Genomic DNA, 20264 nt, shown 5'->3' on the forward strand with positions numbered 1-20264 from the left:
AGCCCTCACATTTTATATGTAGGTATGGAGTAGATGTATTACTAACATAATGCATAGAGAGATGTTTATTTTTCTTCCTTTCACTCACTGATCTTTCTCTCCCAGTCGGTTTCAGTCATTGGTTTGAGACTTAGTCAGTCATCTTGGCTCTTCCAAGTGGAGTATTCCTATTTCATCTAGTGCTGTTGGTTGGGTATTTCCTTACCACTTCCACTCTGGTGTTTGCATTGAATTGCACGAGGGACTACTCCTCAACTGTAGCCCTTTCTGTCTACTGGACCAGGTGCATTCCCTGCACATTGGATGTTCAACTTTTTAGGAGACTTTCATATGGTAGGCAAAGACCTGCCACTCAGACCTAAGGTCAACCCCGAGGGGTAGCATGGAAAGATGGCAGCCAGTTCCTTGTAGCCGGATGGACCACCCTTTTCTGGTGGAACATCTGGAGGCCGAGAAAAATAAGCATCAGCAAAGCCAAAAGGTCTGGCATGCATTCTGAGTCACAACTAAAATATTTAAAGGACTGCACAGTGAAATATCCAAACAGAAAAAATCCTCCTTATATAAAATGTATCTATGAGATAAATAAATGAATGTGTGACAGTTCCGTATACGTTAGAGATGTACAATAGTGCCTGGTTCTTGACAGTGTGAGCTACGGCTACTCCTCCTTGTGGAGCCAAAGCCCACTCTGTGTATATTTTATAGATTTAACAACAGTAGGTCCCTCAGACAGCTCTGCTGTCAAGCCAGACCTAAATAGTTAATCTTCTCCCATTGCAGTAGGCAAACATTGCTCACCTTCTAAAAAGGCTACATTTCCCAAACTTCTCTAGCAAAGTGAAAACATTGTATCACCTAATATTGAAGACCACAAACTGGATGCTGATCCCAGTGATCTGCAAAAACAATGACTGCTCTGACTCAGACTCAGATCACTCGTCAAGGCCACAAATAAACAGTATATCTTAGATGCACCTACACCACACTCTCTCACTACTATAATAACTACAAAAGGTCATATCTCTGGATAGGTGTTGCCTTCCAGCATGCACATTATGCACCTCATAATAGTGCACAGTTCGAAATCATAACCATAGGACTTGGAAACCAAATAGGACATGCTCTTCTGGGCCACACACAACATCTAAAAAAATGATTTATTAGGCTTTGGACTACTGAAAACCCAGTCCACACTAGGGCGGCTCCAACGAACCAACCCAATGCAGTATGAAATTGTATGTATGATAAATAACACACAGATCATTTAAAGGAAGTAGACTCCTATAAATGGGCAACTGACCTGAAATCTGGGTACAACTCAACTGGAAAACAAAGTAACTTCAGCTTCTGTCTCATCACCACAGGTGTGCTTGACTTTGACAGCGAAACGAATGGCTCGCAAGAACTGTCTGGTCAAAAACCTGGAAGCCGTGGAGACTCTTGGCTCTACCTCCACCATCTGCTCTGACAAGACAGGAACTCTGACCCAAAACCGCATGACGGTGGCTCATATGTGGTTTGACAACCAGATTCATGAGGCTGACACCACAGAGGACCAATCAGGTGAGAAAGACTTTGAAAAACCATCTTCCAGCTTTTGGTGTCTTCATTCATTCATTGTTTGTTCTTTATATATGGTAGCCAAAGGGGAGCCAGGAGTAACTTTTTAATGTGTTTATTAGTTTAAATAATATCATCCTTTCATACAGAGTAATATTCACCATCATCTTCTAACAGAACATTAAGCATCTGTTTCCAACTGATCAGATGTTCCTGGAGCCTGTTATATGTTCTCACCTCAGTCATGTATGCAGCCAGCTTTTGTCCACGATCCTCAAATGAGGGAACCATTCCTTGCAATCGGATGATCATTCAATGTCTCTTGGCTAGCAACAGAGATAGTGCTACAAATTTAACGTGGTTATTTTTCAACCTTAGCTCGAGCTTCCATTAATACCTAATGTTTTTGCTTGACCATATAATATGTTTGAGATTTCTGGCCTATGATGACATGTCAGACAAGTCATCTGTCCTAGGCGGAAATATCTCATTTGGTAGTTGAGGGATTAGATGTATCATTTGTAGTACATTGAATTATATAAGAACAATCTGGTTTTGCTTGTAACTGTTTTATTACAAGCTAATATTTTGTCCCATTAAGATGTCTAATATCTGAATATTGCATTTAATCCAGGTCTGCTGAGCCACCATACAAAATGCTTATAAATTGTAGAAGTCAGTCAGCACCCCTTCTTAGCTCATGCAAAACCCTCAAAGTGGTAGAAACAGATGGGTGTGCTTTGGGAACTCCTCTAGTGATAAAGGCAGTTCTCACTAATCTATATAAAACAGAAATTTACCAGGGAGAACCTTAAATTGAATGTTAAGAGATGGATGGATTGATGAATGGACGGACCAAGAAATGGATACTTGACCACTCTAGTGGGAGAATGATGAATCGATGCATATGAATCAATGCATGGAAAAATACAAGAATATCACTCTACATGATGAAAATATTTTGAAATATTCTTGGTTTAATAAAGTGTACAGGGGGTATTATCTTGCATGAGGAGTGGGGTAAAGCTGTGTCTTGTGCGAAGGCTTATCTGACCAGGAAGAATAAATATGACATATCTCAAAATTACAAATTGTATGATTGTTGTGTGTCTCCTTGGCATCTTAAGTCAATATCTACTACTCGTTTGGTTTTTCTACTTAAAATACCCATGAAAAGGTTATTTAAGACTATTTTCTACAGGGAACATTTTAACAATAATTTGTGCCTCCAGATATGTTGTGGAACTAAATTCAACGTATAGAAGATAGCTACGCACACACAATCTTTTGCCTGCACTAACATATCATGTGTGCTTCAAAATCTTAATATATTAGTTTCTCAAAATGTCAAAAGACTCACTTCTTATCTCATCTTCTAGCAGGCTGATGGCGAATCTACACACCTTGAAAATATACTGAATACCAGATTTAAATTGCACCACATGAGTGAGTGTAGCCAGCAAAATACTGCTTGACCCTCTCAATAGGGGCCTAGCAAGATTTGACCCTCACAAAAAATTATGGAAAAAGTTGGGTCTAACTGTATTTGCTAAGAAGGAATAGGTTATACAGGCATTTCTGCAGAGGCGTTCAGGAAATATTCATGTACTTGCATAGTACTGTGATACTCCATCAGAGTTTTGTTGCTGCTACTCCCACACCCAAAATAAAACACACCAACTTCATCAATTGGTGGATTCCATCCTTTAAAAAATGTTGACAAACATAGGACAAAGTATGCATTTTATAGCTGAATTTTCAAGTACACTGTGGAAATAGATGCTGTAAAGAATAGGCACTAACTAAAATAAAAACTATTAAAAAGTGAAGGTGGGGCATTTGTCTCTACAATTTTCGTAAGATTGAACAAACTACCAAATGTTGGACAGGTGGTTCAAACTATCTGCATCTGCAGTTTAACATTGTCTCATATCCTATCAAATGTTATAAGGCACAAATCTTTATTTCTGCTTTCCTTATCCTTTCATTTTCAATTCTTTTACATTCCCAAGTAGATTTTAAGTGTGATATTAAAGTTGAATTAAAGGGATTATAGGCCACTTCATCTCAGTCTACATAGGCAGCAATAATGTTATGCCCAAACTTTAGTTTGCCATTTTCTGAAAACACACCCATTTTGATCCTCAAACATCAACTTTAGTTTAAGTTAATCCACGGGGTTGGTCCCAAAGATCAACTTGTCATTTGTATTGAGCATTCACATCCAGTTTTGTCCATCATGAAAGAATCTGTCTCAAATAGCCTTGTATCACATACACATGTCAATCGTGTGCTAGAGGTAGCAATTAAATAAATGTGATATGCACCCTATGCCAGAACACCCATCAGAAACCATGATTGGCCACTGAGCATTACAGGTAGCATAATGTCTGGGAATAGGAAGACTTGACATGTCAGTGCATGTCATTTTATGACACAGCCACCGTAATGTCTAAAATGCCTGAATTATGCCAAGTCAGCCTCCTTAAACAAGGGGCACCATTTGCCTACAATGGCTAGAATATATCATGGAGTACCACCTTGCTACCAGGGTCAATAAAATGCATGGTATGCTTATAAGATGCCGTTGATGGCTACTGTAGTGTCTGAAATGCTCATAGTGTGACAAGACATCAACAATAATGCCTAAAAGGTCCAGAGTAGAGCCACCTTATGTGAAAGCCAAAATAATGCCTAGAACGTCCATAGCATGCTAAGGATGGCTAGTTATAGAATAGTAAATAATACCGCAGTGATGGCCATCAGATACTGTATGGTGTCACCCACACATCATAATATGTTGCCACGAAACACACAACAACACACACACATGCACAGTCACATCGGTATGCAAATGTACACACAGGCTCAAAGGCATGCACTCATAGGCAAATAGATGCACATGCTCATGAAAACAGACTCAGGAACACAGATAATTCCGAGAACACACAGGCATGCACACACATACCTGCATTCTCAACTCGTATTCCTATCCCCCTTTAACACAACAGAACATACTTGACCATTTAGTACATGTACTTCAGTGTGCCTACCTGGACGCTGCCAGCACCCACTGTTGCAGTGCCAAGCCACCTTCCGCAGGTCTCCTTGCCCTTGTGGCACTGCAGGTGTCTTAGGTGAATTAACTGTGGCAGAAACATTTTCCTCAACAGTTAGGCTCTGGCTCTCTCGCACTTGCAGTGCCACTGACTATGTGGTATAATAAGAGCTACAGGAGTAACTCATATACCCATAAGGGACCAGGGTATAGCGTATAACCATCAACAGTGCATCAAAGGGGATTCCCTAACAAAAGGGGACAGGAGCCACAAGCAGCACATCATTAAAGAATTACAAAAACAGTCAGTCTAATTATACATTACAACAGTCACAGGCTATTAGTTCAATATCAATTTATTTATAAATATAAGAGAGCATCAATATACACAGTTCTTGATAGGAATACAAAGTGAACACATAGTGCTCATGAGATACACAATGGCACAAGGTGAAACACAAACGCAAAAAAGAAAACAAGTACAATGGTGAAAAACATATAACAATACTTATTGTGCTTGAAATAAGTCATTCCAATGTTGAAAGTATCATGACACAATAATTATAAATTTTTCTGCCAGTATATGTCGACCCCATTTCAACCATTCTTATGGTCATCATCAGGACAGAAAAAGCACTAGAATCATGATTGCTGCCTGTTATGATTCCAGGATGTAAAATGTAGGATAATAGCCCGGCATAGAAAAAGGCTAAATTCAAATAAATGATGGCATCTGTGACTGCACACCAAAAGCCAAAGAGACTCATAAACCGTCTGTAAGGAAAGGATTTCCTCCAACATGAAAAGGTGTGGAGACCACTAAATTCTATTGGATGCTGGTGACCATGGCGACAGATCATTAGCCAGAAAGCCTCACCTCACAGTCTGAAGAAAGTATTTCCTCTATCAGAACAGGGCAAGCCCATACAGCAGGACCAGTTCCACTGTGTTGCAGGTCTAGGCTTTCAGTCACATGAGCATTGGAGCTGCTGTTACTGCACTTGTACTTTTTTGTTTATGAGGTAAATCCACTTGGCCTCAGCGGATATCCAATAATTCTAAACCCGATGACAGTGCTGCTCACATTGATATCAACGACCTATAATGAAAATCTACCAAATAAAAAGGCATCTCCAAATTTTGAGGATTTGCTGAAAATTTCCATGTTTCATTCTAAGTTGAAGTAAATAATCCTTAATTAGTTGTGTCTCCCTTAGTGAAAGGTGGAGTCTCTATTTGATGAGTGCATGTTTTTTTGCCCTTTATTAAGAGAAAAGTTAATATGCACCCTTAGCAATGTAGTGAAAAATAAGAGGTTTTCAATTTTTTTCAGCCGTTAATAAAGGCACAAAATAAATTGTTTTATTCGTTAGCTGTCCTCTCAAAATAGAGATTCTCCTACTTGTGAAAATCCTTAATAATGCTTTAATTCTTTCTTCTGACTTTGCACTCAGGTACAACATTCGACAAGCGCTCCCTCACGTGGACTGCCTTGTCTCGCATTGCTGCTCTGTGCAATCGTGCAGTCTTCAAAATTGGCCAAGAGAAAATTGCTATTTCAAAGGTAGGAACACGTGACATTGTATTTGTCAGGGTGGGTTGAATATTTTTGGACCATAATTGTTTCTAGAGAGTCGCTGGTTGCTCAACAGGGCCCTTGGTATATGTTGTTGACTACTATTGCTGTCTCAAGGCCAGAGATTAGTTTGCACATTAATTTAAAAATGCAGTTACTCCCATTGTACAGTTGAGATTACAAAGCCGTCTAGGTAAGCAGTCAAATATTAGTCCAGAAAGCGGTGATGGGTTTGGAACTCAGGTGCAGAGTGGCACAAAACACTGGGTGTATAATTTGAAGAATTTACTAGAAACAAATGTGTGTATAATTTGAAGAATTTACAAGAAAATGTTTTATTTGAATCTTATACAATTTGGTAAAACAGTATACTGCCTTAGTATATGGAGAAGAGTTTCATTAACTTTGACTAGAGATTCCAAGGACAAAGTTTAAAGAACAGAAGTTGTTAGTGCATCTCAATAAATTGAAAGAGGATGTTTATACCAGACAAGTACTATCCCCACTGCCCAGTGACTGATACAATTCATAATATCACACCGATTATACAACACCCACTCTAGACCCTCTTTCTCAAAAGCCTAATATCAGACTTGATCCGTATTAGCTGTAAGGAGGAGGAGGGAACCTTTTTCTGCATGTTTTGGGAATTAAATGTAATTCAGTCCTTTTGAAGTTAGTTGGGTTCTCTCCTCTCCCCGCTGTTTATGGCTGACACATATGATCAGTTTGAACAGAACAGGTAACCTTAATGTACTCAGACACAAGATAATCCTCTACACTTGAGGAATAATGGTGGCTTGATGGGACCTGACTCAGAAGTTCAGAAGTCCAAGATGACTATATACAGGCACATGGTACAAAGGTACAGGTCTTCAAAAAGAAGATTTATGAAGGGCTATGCTTTCTCAATATTCAGAAAATGTGACCAGAATTGTTTGCTCGGAGTTGTTTAGAAAATACATTGTGGATGCAGAGTGGTGGGTATGCCACTGGGATGATTTGATTGGTTATTTTATTATGTCTTTTGAATCCCTTAACTCACAGGTTGGAGAAAGACCTTTACAGTCACCACTCTGTTTGCCATTTGACTGATACACTGTATGTTTGTTTTCTCAATATGTTTTATGGTCTTTTATGTTGCTGTTCTCATGCAGCTAATAAAAAAGGTATAGTACCAGAATATTAAGTTTTAACTATTGTGTTACAAAATGTAATTGCAAAAAAACAATAACTCACATTTCAGCAAGGGAAGTATTTACAGGTAAGTATAGTTTTATCAGACATACCTCCAGATATATGTACCTTGACTATTTATATCACAGAGGTGGAAGTAAAAACCTATGAATATATATTTATGTCCCCAATATTTTGGTTGTCAATATATTGGGTATGATATTCTTGTGGCATAATGTATATTTCTCTATTTGATATTTAGGTTTACAACAAATTGAAATAATAAAGACATTTTGGCTCATGCCTTTCAAATGTTAACTGGTAAACTTTCAGCTGTCGATTTATATATTCCGGCATTCAGCATATGCAATTATTTCAAGATGAAGTGAACATGCCAATTGATTTCTTTGAGGAACAGCTTTTTACGTACCAAGAAACAATAAACATATATGGGCATATTCACAAACTACTAGAGGTGAAGTTGGAGAAGTACACTCATATGTTTGTAAATTGGAATTTGGTAGTACTTTAGATGAGTTATTATAGTATTACTATTAAAGTGTTCAAAAAGTGATGGATGAACCGCTTGAATTAATCTTAGCTACTGGTAATCACTCGTGGTCACATCCCAGTTGTTCATTATTTTGCATACCATACCACTGAAATTTGGACCCAGTCATAGACAAATCATTCTTGACCCTGCTCCAGTAGGAACAGACCAACCCGAACTGTGAAGCCTAGCCTTCCCGGAACCAGACTACAAGCAACAGAGAACCAGTTTCGCTCATCAGCCAGGTGTAGCTTGGTTCCAGTGACAAAGTGTGCACAGGACTCAGATCTGGGTATATTCATCCCACTTAGTGAGACATACTAAAGTATACAAAAAGTGATGGATGGAATCCTCTGTTTTGAGTGGACTTATAAGCCTATCCAAACAGCGATATGGAGTTATTATGCATGATATGTGAATTATCTTAACAAAGGTGTTGCCTGGGTCTACTGTAGTTGAGAAAATGTGTTGCATGATACCACAGCTGTCTCTTCTGTTTATTCTATCAATGTTTAATGCTGTATTGTTCTACTGTCGTTGCTATGTGATTAGAATGTCGAGATGTGACTATAACTATGTTTGCAAGTCTACACAATTGTTCTATGTACTTTCAGGTTACAATGTGAATTTTAAAAGTAAAGAGGCTAAAACAAAGAAAGTGCTGCCACGGAGTCACAAATTCAAGCACTGGCAAAACCCTTTACCTGTGTCTACTTCATTTATATGCCCTGGGTATAAAAGTGTTCGCTGTAGAGGATATAGTATGCCTGTAAATATATATACCTATGTCACAAACTGACTCCAAGTGAACTTTTTTCAGTCTTGCATTCTAGGGTTCTGCCTTGCTTGCTTCTTTGACAACTGTGTTTCTATGTTTGATGGCAATTTTACATAATTTGTATCTCCCTGCCTCCCTTCCCTTCCTTCTCTCCTCTTTTGAGCCTCTGCTCCTCTTCTTCTGTTTGAGATTTGCTTCCCCTCCTTCTTCAATACTTCATGTAACACGTTGCTTGCTTGTGTTTTTTTAAATACTTGTAAAGTGCTCTAATACCATTTACGCACAGCGTGCTATGTAAAAAATATGAAAAAATAATTTCCGTAAAAGATGTTTTCTCTTTCCCTACACTCTTATATGTTATTATCCTTCTTTGTGTCTCCTTCGCTTTCCTTTCCCTTAATAGAAAGAGACAGCTGGAGATGCCTCGGAATCTGCCTTGCTGAAGTGCATCGAACTCTCCTGTGGATCAGTCAAGAAAATGAGAGCCCGCAATCCAAAAGTGGCTGAGATCCCGTTCAACTCCACCAATAAATATCAGGTAAGCTGCCAGGGATAAAGGACAAGGCCTGGAAACCATGCTCTATTCTCATGACCAATCATGCTATATGGTAAGCAATGCTTAGCAAGTCTCACTATTCTCTTTTTAGCACAGCAGTTAGAGATGGCAATAGGAGTGGCAAAGCACTGCTAATAGGTCGGGCAGAGCTATTAGTAGCTTGACTATCTCTCAACTTAACTAGCAAATAACAACCTTCTTACCCTCAGAAAATACTGCCTGGCCTGACTGTTAACAACATTATAATCTTTGTGTGTTCGTCATTTCGCTTGCTTTTTCCAAATTAAATATGTACAGTTTGGCATGTGGCCCTCTGTAAACACACCTAAATAGAACGTAAAGTAGTCCCTTGGTGCACCACTGAAGAATGGCTTCATAAGAATAAGGGATGTTTGAGATTATGAAAGGATTCTCTCCATAGCTTTGTAACAATTTGTGGTTTGATTTTCACCAAATTGTTAAAACGATAAACAGATGAAAACCTCTGACTAAAACATATCTATGAGACAAAACTCTGCATAAACAATTTTAGAATGAGAATTCTGACAGAAAAACACATTCTGACTTCTGTCAACAGTGATAATAGTGTGGAAAAGGTATGACATAAAGTGAACTTATTGGGTGATGGAATGGAATGAAGAAAATGAGTAACTAGAAAGAACGACCGAATGGTGCAGAAAAGTAAAAAGTATAGATCTGTATCATAGCCTTAAAAAGTATATGGGGGCTGATGTTTAAAGGAAAATCTGTTTGTTGATGACTAAGTAAAAATGAGGAACTGAGTTGGATAACTGAAATGTATCAAAGGGTAGAAGTGATTGACAAGCTTGATTTATAGTGCAACACCTAAAACCTAACAGATGCAATACTAATGAAACTGTTAGAAGTTGGTACATATTTGGGTTACATGGCATATCGAAGAGAAGATGTAATCTGTTGTTCTCATTTGACCTAATTATATGATCCAGAGCAAATTCAGTTATACTGCGACCCTAAGCTTTTGCTTTCTAATGTACCAAAATTGGGAGCTCTCAGAAACAAGTTATCCGCTACTACTGAGTTCATGATATTGTCAGGAATTTGACCTACTTCATATGAGCAATCTTCCTATACATAAGAACATGGGTTATGTTAGATTTCTACTGTGATTGTTTCCTTTTTAAAGATAGAGCACAAAATCACTTGGGGTTAAGGTGTCCAGCTAAAACAAAACAGTTGTTTATAAGCTGTTAAAGTTGTTTGTAAGGCCGACACTGGTAGTGATCAGTTTTTGACTTCATCTATTTGGTGGTTAAAAATGGGCACACTCAAAATAAATTCTGGTGTGCCAACCACCAACTGTAACTTGCTGAGCCTCATTGACTGTCTACTATTAACAGCACACTGTTGGAATCTGACAAAGGTGTTGATCATGTCCTGTTTTTCCTGGAAAACCATTTATACCTCTGTGTCTTGTACCCAAATGCCATGAAAAACTATCTGCACATATTGTTATATAATTCCTGGAAATAGGCTCCCCCAAAGAAAGGAGTAACATAAGTGATGAGACATCTGTTATACCGGACCAGCCAATACAGGTATCTTTAAAGTAAGTTAGGTCTCACCATGACTGTAGAAGATGATTCAAGGGAACAATGATGTCAATTAGGTTGTAAAGGATTAAAATAGGCCACAGGTTGGTGCTGAGGAGATGCTTCTGTCACAACAGTATTTTGTAGGCAAGGCTGCTGAATTTTAAATGAGGCTCTATGTGCTTGGTCGAAATCTAGTTCCTTACTACAAGCGCAGCAATACGGGATCACAAAGGTTCTTTGGAGAGGTCCACATCTGCTAGTCATGGGGACACATTCCACCTCTCTGACTAAGGACTTTCTTTCTATGTAAGATATTGCTACATCAGAGGTCCATCAACCATTTTGCAGGGGAGTATCATTTTAACTGACATTGTGCATGTACACATCAAACGATGTCTTGACGTTTAACAACAGAGGGTTCTGCAATGGCAACAAGAAAAGAAAAAGGCATCTAATGATACAACAAGGAGTCAACCCCTCTTGTCCTAAGAATCAGGCTGAGGTACTCTGTTGAGTAGTGTTGTATTTTAAATGAATCACATAAGCCAAACACTAGTATTGCAGTATATGCAGACAAATGGCTTGAACCAATTAGTTCAATTATCCGTGTTCAAAATACTGCCTGTTTACTCATAGAGAAGGCTTGTAATGACTACATCGAGCAACATGTTAGGTCAGTGTTGACCATTCTTGATGTGAATCAGACCTCAAATACTGGCAGATTGAAATTATACGTTTTATGATAATCATCAGGGTGAGAGAGAGAAAAGAAAATAGAAACTTAGAGGTAAAAACTTTCCATGCAGTTCCTGACATGCACACATTAAGCCACTCTTTCCCTCAACTCACTCAGGGGGAAATAAATCCCCCATACCTACTTCATTGCAGAAATTCTTGTTTGCTGTTAGAATTCTACATATTTGTAAAGATTAACATAATTACTGGCATTTCTCATAAAGCATTTATTGAAAATATTTTTTCCACAAAGTGGAATTCTAATGGGCAGGCAGAACTTGCCAACCACAGATTTTACCTAAAGCATAATTAGCTTGAAAGTTTCAGTTTGATTAACATTGATTCAAAGTTCACACATGTATCTCAGAAATTAGGGACCTGATTTATTTCCATTGTTGTAGTCATTGCTAAAATTACCCTAAACCTTTTCAAAATCTACCCTCTCTACTTTTTTTCCAGCTGTCAATTCATGAGTGGGAGGACAACAAAGAAGGGTACATTCTGGTGATGAAGGGGGCCCCAGAGCGGATCCTGGATCGATGTTCCACCATCCTGCTACAAGGACAAGAAGTGCCACTAGATGAAGAGATGAAGGATGCCTTCCAGAATGCATATTTTGAACTGGGGGGGCTTGGAGAGAGAGTTCTGGGTGAGTCTGTGCGTCCAGGAGGCACAAAAATGGAGAAGACCATGGGCCTGATTTAAGTTTGGTAAAGAGGTTGCACCAGGACAAAGGCTGCCAAATAAACGGAGTGTTCCATCGTAGCTTAACAATCTGTAATGTTTGAACATTTCTGTATTTTTGCGGTGGGAAAAATCAGTTAGAACGCCAAAGTTTGCTTCTCTGAAAATAAAGCGATAATAGGAACTTCAATATAAAAGCACCAGTGGTTGCACGTTGGAAAATGTATGGCCATAACAGTAACCTAATAGGATTTCAAATTCTCAAACTGGTGACATTTCATTTCCCACTAGAGGAGGTGATGTGGAAAATCTTTTGCTATAGAGTGAACACAAATGGATACTCTCCCCAAACACTCTACATCTGATGAGCCTGGTTTATAGAAATTATCTGAATTGTTTAATATTAACATTTAATAATTCATCCTAAGTCTGATAATATATGTGTATGGCTAATGAGAGCTTTTTTAGAGTACATTATACAAAATTGGATACGACTGGATGGTAAGAAAATTCAATACAATTGCATTTTTTCTGGTTCTATCTTAACTTTTTGTTCTCACTATACTCATCAAATTAAATGGGATTATTATAAGAATTGTACCACTGTACATTCATTATTTTTACTAGGTTATTTGTTGTTCTGATATCACTTTATACTGAATTTTTTCCAAGATTTATTTTGCAAGTCTTGACACTTATTGACCACACAAAGTTCTTAAACTATATTGCTATTTATATTTTTGAATCAGTTAAATTGATTGACTGTTTTGGTTATCTGGTACATAATTATAAGGAGTACAAAGATCAACTCTTTTAATGCGACAATCTGGTGACTCTGGATTCTTCTTTGCGAACAAATTAACACTATACTTCTGTAGTCTGTAAATTATTTATGCTTAATTTAGCCTCAAAAGTTTAATACATACCATTCTAATTTGGTATTTGGAAGGGACTTCCCTTCCAAATACAGAATCGGTACTTGGTCTCAAACCCAAATTGTGTTTCGGAATCGCAGTTTGAGTTTGATACGTAACGTAATGCTTTTTGTGGTGGCAAACAGGCCAATTCTGTGAATCAGCCTGTATGCGACTACAAAAAAGCTTGCTACATCTGTCCCTTAGTTCCTAACCTGTAACATTTTTTTTGCTTCTTAAATCTAATCTAGATTGAGATGTGACCCTCCCTCCCGCATCCCCAGTTAGCACAATGACGATAACAGTAACAAAATATTTATTACGTATTGGGTCCTCCCTGCCCCTTACCATACACACATGCACACCCCTAATGGGAAAAAATTATCTACAGCTGGTCATCATGTACTGGGACTTTGTGGATATACGGTCCCTGTCACCTGAAATACGCTGGCAACAGATAAATGTGTAACTTTATATTTTGTGAGGATAACTTCCAGATCTAACCCTAAAAGGGGGAATATTAAGTAGGCTGTTAAGTGATAACCATTTTGAGTTCCAAACTATTTCTTTCTGTAGTTCTTCACCAAATGATCACCTTATCAAGGCACAGTACCTTTTTTGTAAAAAAAAGCAGTGCCTTGTGAGACCTAACCTCTTATTGTGAAGAACGTGCATATTATGAATATGCTAAGGTTTATCCATTCTCACAGCTTTGCAAGTAAGAAAGGTTTCGGTGTTGCTGTTTTAATGCCAAACTTGCTAAATGCCTTCTAGGTCGCAGGCTTGAATTTAATATGTTCCATTTGATCCCTTCCACTCACATGCTGCAGGCGTTATTGCATTCAAATCTTTAGGCAGAAGAATCCGCTGAACGTATTCCACCTTAAGTCAATACTTGACATAGACACCTCTGCTAATGTAATATGCCTTGTTGTACTATATGTAGCACATGCCCCTCTGTATTTGGCATATGCATTTCTTTATGTTGTACTCGACGTTCAGTAAGTGGCACGTGTATTTCTGTCACATGCAACGTGCTTTCTTCTGCTTACACAATTACCTCATCTCATAGTCTTCCCAGTTGGTTTATGTCCTGTAAGTACCTTGAGTGTATGCTTCGATGCTTTTCTAAATAGAAGTTTTGATCATCTCCATTGTCTTGTTTTCTAGGTTTCTGCCACTACTTTCTGCCTCCAGAACAGTTCCCACGTGGGTTCAAGTTTGACACAGATGAGCTAAACTTTCCCATCATTGACCTCTGCTTCATTGGCCTTATTTCCATGATTGACCCCCCTCGGGCTGCAGTGCCAGATGCTGTGGGAAAGTGCAGGAGTGCCGGGATCAAGGTGAGAGGCTCATGTGAACAATGAAATTTAACCTATTGCCCACTTCCATTGGTTATACTATTTTTCTTCAGTAGCGCGAGCCTTTTGTTCTGATTTTCACTGCTTGCAGTACCCTTAAATTGACAGTCAAAAGACAGGTTCAACATAGCCCAGACACATTGATGATCTCTGCCCTATTCAAGTCAAACACCAATGCACTGATCAAGCTAAACAAAACAAACATCAAACCAAAAGCCCCTCGTAATCCCACCACTAAAAAACTTCAAACCATCCACCATTCCAGTACGCTTCTCCAATCCACTCCACTAGTTATATAGTAGAGTTAATCACTTAGGGCCAGATGTAGCAAAGTGTTTGCGCCTCGCAAACGGCGAAAATCGCCGTTTGAGAGGCGCAAAAGCCACTTTGCTATTCAGAAATGCATTTTGCGAGTCGGCTCCGACTCGCAAAATGCATTTCCGACTCGCAAATAGGAAGGGGTGTTCCCTTCCTATTTGCGACTCGCAGTGGGATGCAATTCCATTTGCGACCGCGTATGCGGTCGCAAATGGAGTCGCAGTTACCATCCACTTCAAGTGGATGGTAACCCACTCGCAAATTGGAAGGGGTCCCCATGGGACCCCTTCCACTTTGTGAATGGACCCAAAAATATTTTTTCAGGGCAGGGAGTGGTCCAAGGGACCACTCTCTGCCCTGCAAAAATACCGAAACTAAAGGTTTCGTTTTTTTTTTAAGTGCAGCTCGTTTTCCTTTAAGGAAAACGGTCTACACTTAAAAAAAAAAAACTGCTTTATTTAAAAAGCAGTCACGAACATGGAGGTCTGCTGACGTCAGCAGGCCTCCATGTTAGCGAGTGCCTATACTCGCAATGGGGCCGCAATTTGCGACCCACCTCATGAATATTGATGAGGTGGGTCATTGCGACCCCATTGCGAGTCGCAGTCGGTGTCTGAGACACCGTACTGCATAGCAATTTGCGACTTGCAAATTGCGAGTCACAGGGACTCGCAATTTGCAAGTCACAAATTGCCAAGTTGCTACATCTGGCCCTTAGTCTCACAATCAGAAATAAAATGGCATCAATTGCAATGCCATAAACAACTACTGAAATTGAATTCCTACTTTTGCACTGTGAAATCGTTTCTAGATTCACATACTATGTATAATTCTCCCATCTAGTGGTTAGCTCTAGAATTGCTGGATTCCAAAACTGTTTATACTCTTGATGAGCATCCACATAGGGACATGACATCAGTGATACACCCACAAAGTCCACTAACCTATCCACCATCCAAGATACTTTTTATCCACCAATTGGTTTGTAGGTGTGCTGAGGGTACTACCCCATAAGTCATTGAAAATTCATTGAGAGACCTCAAAAGATACCAAAGTTTTAGAAACAGTAGTAGAGATCGGCACTTCATTTACACTTTTGTGATATTCCCAAGAGGCTTCAACCTAGTGGAAGAATGAAACTTTCTGAAGGTGGGTTTCTTCGAATTCCTTGACACCATTTGGTAGCTTGACCGTGATTTCAAATTTTGCCCAAACTGCCATCGGAAATTCGTTCTTAATGACAAACATCCAACATGTATGTTCTGCCTTGCAAAGGGCTGTAGATATGTGGATTGCTTCACAGTTAAATCCCAAAACCTTAATTCACAGGGACAAGATATCACTTGGATATTGGGTGGATGAAAACATGGCAGGACTTTCTAAACTAGTGAGGTAGAAGGAAAACTCTCTGTCATTGAAGGACATTGAATTCTCAGAGGTGGGTCAGGTAAAAACTATGAAATCTCAAGGTAAGCAGCAGGCATATGGAGTCCTCGAGGAAAGTGATCCAAAGGATGTAGGTTCTGCTCATAAGAAAGTACTAAAAAGCACTCAAAGGTGATGAGAGACACAGCAAGCAAGCTGTAGATGAAGATGCCAAATTTGAAAACTTTGAGGAAAAAACTAGAACCACAAATATGCAATCCCTCGGGGTTGAAAAAATCTTTAGTCAAGGGAACTCTAAACACTTTCTATTGGCGCCTTATACAAAGTAGGAAGTGCCAGATGCAGTTGCCTGGACATCCAAGGACCATCAAACTGGAAAGGAGATGGAGAGGCAGGCAGTCTCAAAGGAAGAGTCCCTCCGGGATAAAAACATATCTGACACTGTTGATGTTGAGAGGAAGAAAAGGACACTCAAAGCAGAAATTGAACTTCAAAATGAAAAGATTTTTTGAAAATTCCATGTCACATTACAAGGCTTCTAATCCAATCCTCTGGGTGTCAAAATGCCAGGGCAGGGTGTAGAACTTTCAAACACTCACATAACACCACACATGAGGTTGAGCATGACATCAATATAGAGGAGGGCCAAAATAAAAATCTTGAGAACAAGGAGGTAGAATAAAATGCACATGAGGATGAGGAGAAACTATGTTAGGACAATGAGGCTGACCTGCCACAGGAGGATGAGTTGCAAATGTATTCTTTCAGCCCAACTCCACCTGATGACATATCCATGTACCACTGAGTATTAAGAGAGAGGACAGATGATGCATTTATTGTTCATATTGGGTCAAGAGAAATAATCAATTTTTCCACCTCTTGCTACAGAAGCCTGTGTACAGGAAAAGTTAACTCTTACCAATGCTCAACAGCATCCTACAACAGGGAATGGAGGTTTTCCAACAGGCCAGCAACCTTTACAACATTGACTGCTGTGACAGAAAAGAAGTAAAGGGTGATTCAGTGTGTGAGCAGAATGGATAGTATAGAGCTACTGGATTCTTAGTTCTATGCATTTTCATGTTTTGTCTCCAGTGCTTGAGATTGTTGTTTGTTTCCTGCATTCAATATCTTAATGTGAATATTTCCCCTAAAAATACACCTCCTTAATGTGTCACACGGGCACCTAGTTGTAGTATTGTATTAGGTTAACAGTGTGTTCTTGTGGTGTTTCTTTAAGCTTGATTTCATTCCATGACATGGTGGTGTTCTGGAAGGATGGGGATGCCACGGTGGGGAGGCTGTTTCCTGGTAGCTGATCACCAGACAAGCCTGAACTTCTGTGCTGCTCTGTGTCGTGGGTTTATTTATAACAATAAACTTATTGTTGGCACCTCCTTCATTTCTCCGGATGTACCTCTCCACACTGGTACTTCAAAGTGTTTGCCTGCATTATAGCGTTATTGCCCATTGCTGAAGGCTATACTAGGTGTCTGCCCTCTATTTGAGTTATGAACCTGAGCCACGGAGAAGGCTTACAATGTAGAAGAGTACATTCAGATGCAGACTAGCTATAATGCTAATAGAGCATTTCAACCAATTTGTTGAGAATATTCTAAATTAAACAGGGACACACTGAAAAGACAGAGTTGGAGTGTTGCAGCAGAACGTCTTTCCCAGGCATTTTTGGCCCCTTCACACTCTGAGTCATTCTAACATTGTAAAAACCTTATCCTTTTTTGCCCTGATCACCACCATTTTTTGCTGATGCTGGTGGTTACTGACTCGGAAAGTTGTCTGGGCTCTGCTTAAGGGCCCAGGGAGATTGCTCTGTCCATTAACAGTATATGGTAATTGGTATAAATCTAATTGACCAAGATAACTTATCTATAAGTCCCTATTATATGGTATGGCATGTAGGTTTAGAGACCTTAGTGAACTTAATGCACTTACGTGTGCACTGCTGTGCTGTCTGGTGTCATTTTAAAACCAGGACTGCCTTGCAGGCTGGTTCTAAAACAAAACATGTCCAAATTCGACTTTGGAATTAGGATAAGTGCTTCCAAATTCCAAAACTACCTTTTTAGAACTTTTAAGACACCCCTAAGGGTCTGCTCTTGGTACCCCAAGGGTTGGGTGCCTTGTTATAAAAAACATGGACAATATACAATATGTTTTATATGCCCTGGGAGGGAAAAACAGACAAAGTCGGTTTTCCCTTTTGTAGTGCTGCTAACTTTAATAAAGTCTAACTTATGATTGGAGCTAGCTAACAACACCATTCAAAGTATCAAAATAATACTTACAATACATCCAACAATTTGCTATGGACATATATATATATTATACCTATTGCAGGAAAGTAGTTTTGGAACTTACCATCCTGATGTTACCTAAAGCTGCCCTGTAACTGCTTCTTCTGATTGGTCAGTATTTACAGTCTGAGCCACACTGCTCCCTGAATAGGTGTGAAGAGGCCTGTGGCTGAAACCATGCAGCCATTTGGTGAGAGGAGATATGTTTCCTGGAGAAGACAGGGAGAGGAAGGGTGCTGGGGAGATAAGCTGGATTTCAAAGGCAGAGGAGCAGAGGTCACAAGACTCAGTCCTGCCTCACTTAATTGCTCCCCATCCAGATGGAAGCCCTCCCTAATTACATTAGGAAGGGGACTGGAAGGGGTTGGGTTACACAGACACACGCTCCAAGAAGATTATTTCTCCATTTAATTTTTTGGAGAACAGTGCATTCTGGCTCAAAATATGCCACACTTCGCAGGAAGTGGTCATAGCAGAGGGAAATAACGTTATTTCCATAGGTTGGAGTCTCTGCCCCTTCTGCCAGCCCAGAATGAAGGATACAAATGGCAGAGCTGCAGGGGCTCTTCAGATCACTGACTGGAACACCAGAAGAAGGACTGCTCTGCTGGACCCCTGGACTGCACCATAGAAGGCTTGTACACAAAAGAACTGCACCTGCTGCACTCTCAAGGATCTGCAAAGAATGACTGTGCCTGCTTCAGAATGGAAAAAAGTGGACTCCTTGGGCATCATCAGCTGGGAAAGTGCTGAAAGAAGTCACCTGCAACATCCAAAGAAGAGGAATACTTCAGGTGGTCAGCTACAACTGGATTTTCCTGGAATGAAAAAGTGCTTTGTAGGAGATTGGGTTCCTGACCCCCAAGAGGCATACCTGAGCTTCTGTACCCTTGGCTGGTGCTACTGGACACTTTCCAACACAAAGGAAGCCACTCAGGAGGAGTTCTGAAAGTTTGGAAACATTTTTACAAAGTGTTGGTATAAAGCTCTAGAATAACACTGGCTCGACATCAAGAATCATGCTGCCGTCGTCAAACCGCAAACCAGCCTGACTGCACTGGTTTGTCCTGCTGAATGCTGTGTAGCTTCTTGTCATCGGCACCAAGGAAAAAGACTTCCAGTGGCTCACTGAGGCACCGGGCTGCAGCAGGCCGTCGTCGTTGAAGCCAATATTAGATTAATGGAACCAAAGGGTGCATCGTTGAAAAAAAAAAAAAAAAAAAAATGACTAATAGTGAAAGTCAAATCTTGAATGGTACCTAGGGCTCACTATTTCCCACCTACGCTCTATTGTGGTTGGCCTAAAATGTTGACTTTGTCCCAGTCCAGCGCAACCAGAGCGAGTGCTGATTTAATATTTTTGATTCTAGAATGCACATTTTGTTTATTTGTTTTATTCTGAAATTCATATCTATGGTGCAGTACAATGGATTTTTGTTGTTTTGGTGTCATTTTAAAGATGAACATATGCTCTATGTTTATAAACTGGTGTAGAATTTTTATTGTTTTGTGTCTTTTACCTATGTACTGTTTTGGTGACATTAAATGCTTTACCCTTGCCTGACTGCTTATTGCCAAGCTACCCCGAATAAGCAAGGATTCATTTATTGAGACTTGCCCGGACCTTATTAATGATTGTGGTACTGTTACTAACTGAAGGTGCATGCCTCCACCTACTAACTATCCACTTTCCTACAAACGTTCTATTTAGGAACGC

The 20264-nt window shown here is 39.6% G+C and overlaps 1 protein-coding gene across 2 annotated transcripts in view; it reads left to right on the top strand.

Annotated features, from left to right (window-relative positions):
• Positions 1 to 20264, top strand: part of LOC138268391 (sodium/potassium-transporting ATPase subunit alpha-2) — a 177443-nt gene that overhangs the window by 104672 nt on the left and 52507 nt on the right. For both annotated transcript variants that reach the window (XM_069217977.1, XM_069217976.1), the window contains exons 9-13: positions 1368 to 1566; positions 6076 to 6185; positions 9105 to 9239; positions 12026 to 12215; positions 14335 to 14510. In XM_069217977.1, the coding sequence (XP_069074078.1) occupies positions 1368 to 1566; positions 6076 to 6185; positions 9105 to 9239; positions 12026 to 12215; positions 14335 to 14510 (810 nt within the window). The remainder of the gene's footprint in view (positions 1 to 1367; positions 1567 to 6075; positions 6186 to 9104; positions 9240 to 12025; positions 12216 to 14334; positions 14511 to 20264) is intronic.

This window comes from Pleurodeles waltl, chromosome 12 (assembly GCF_031143425.1).
Source record: "Pleurodeles waltl isolate 20211129_DDA chromosome 12, aPleWal1.hap1.20221129, whole genome shotgun sequence".
NCBI classification, from domain to species: Eukaryota; Metazoa; Chordata; class Amphibia; order Caudata; family Salamandridae; genus Pleurodeles; species Pleurodeles waltl.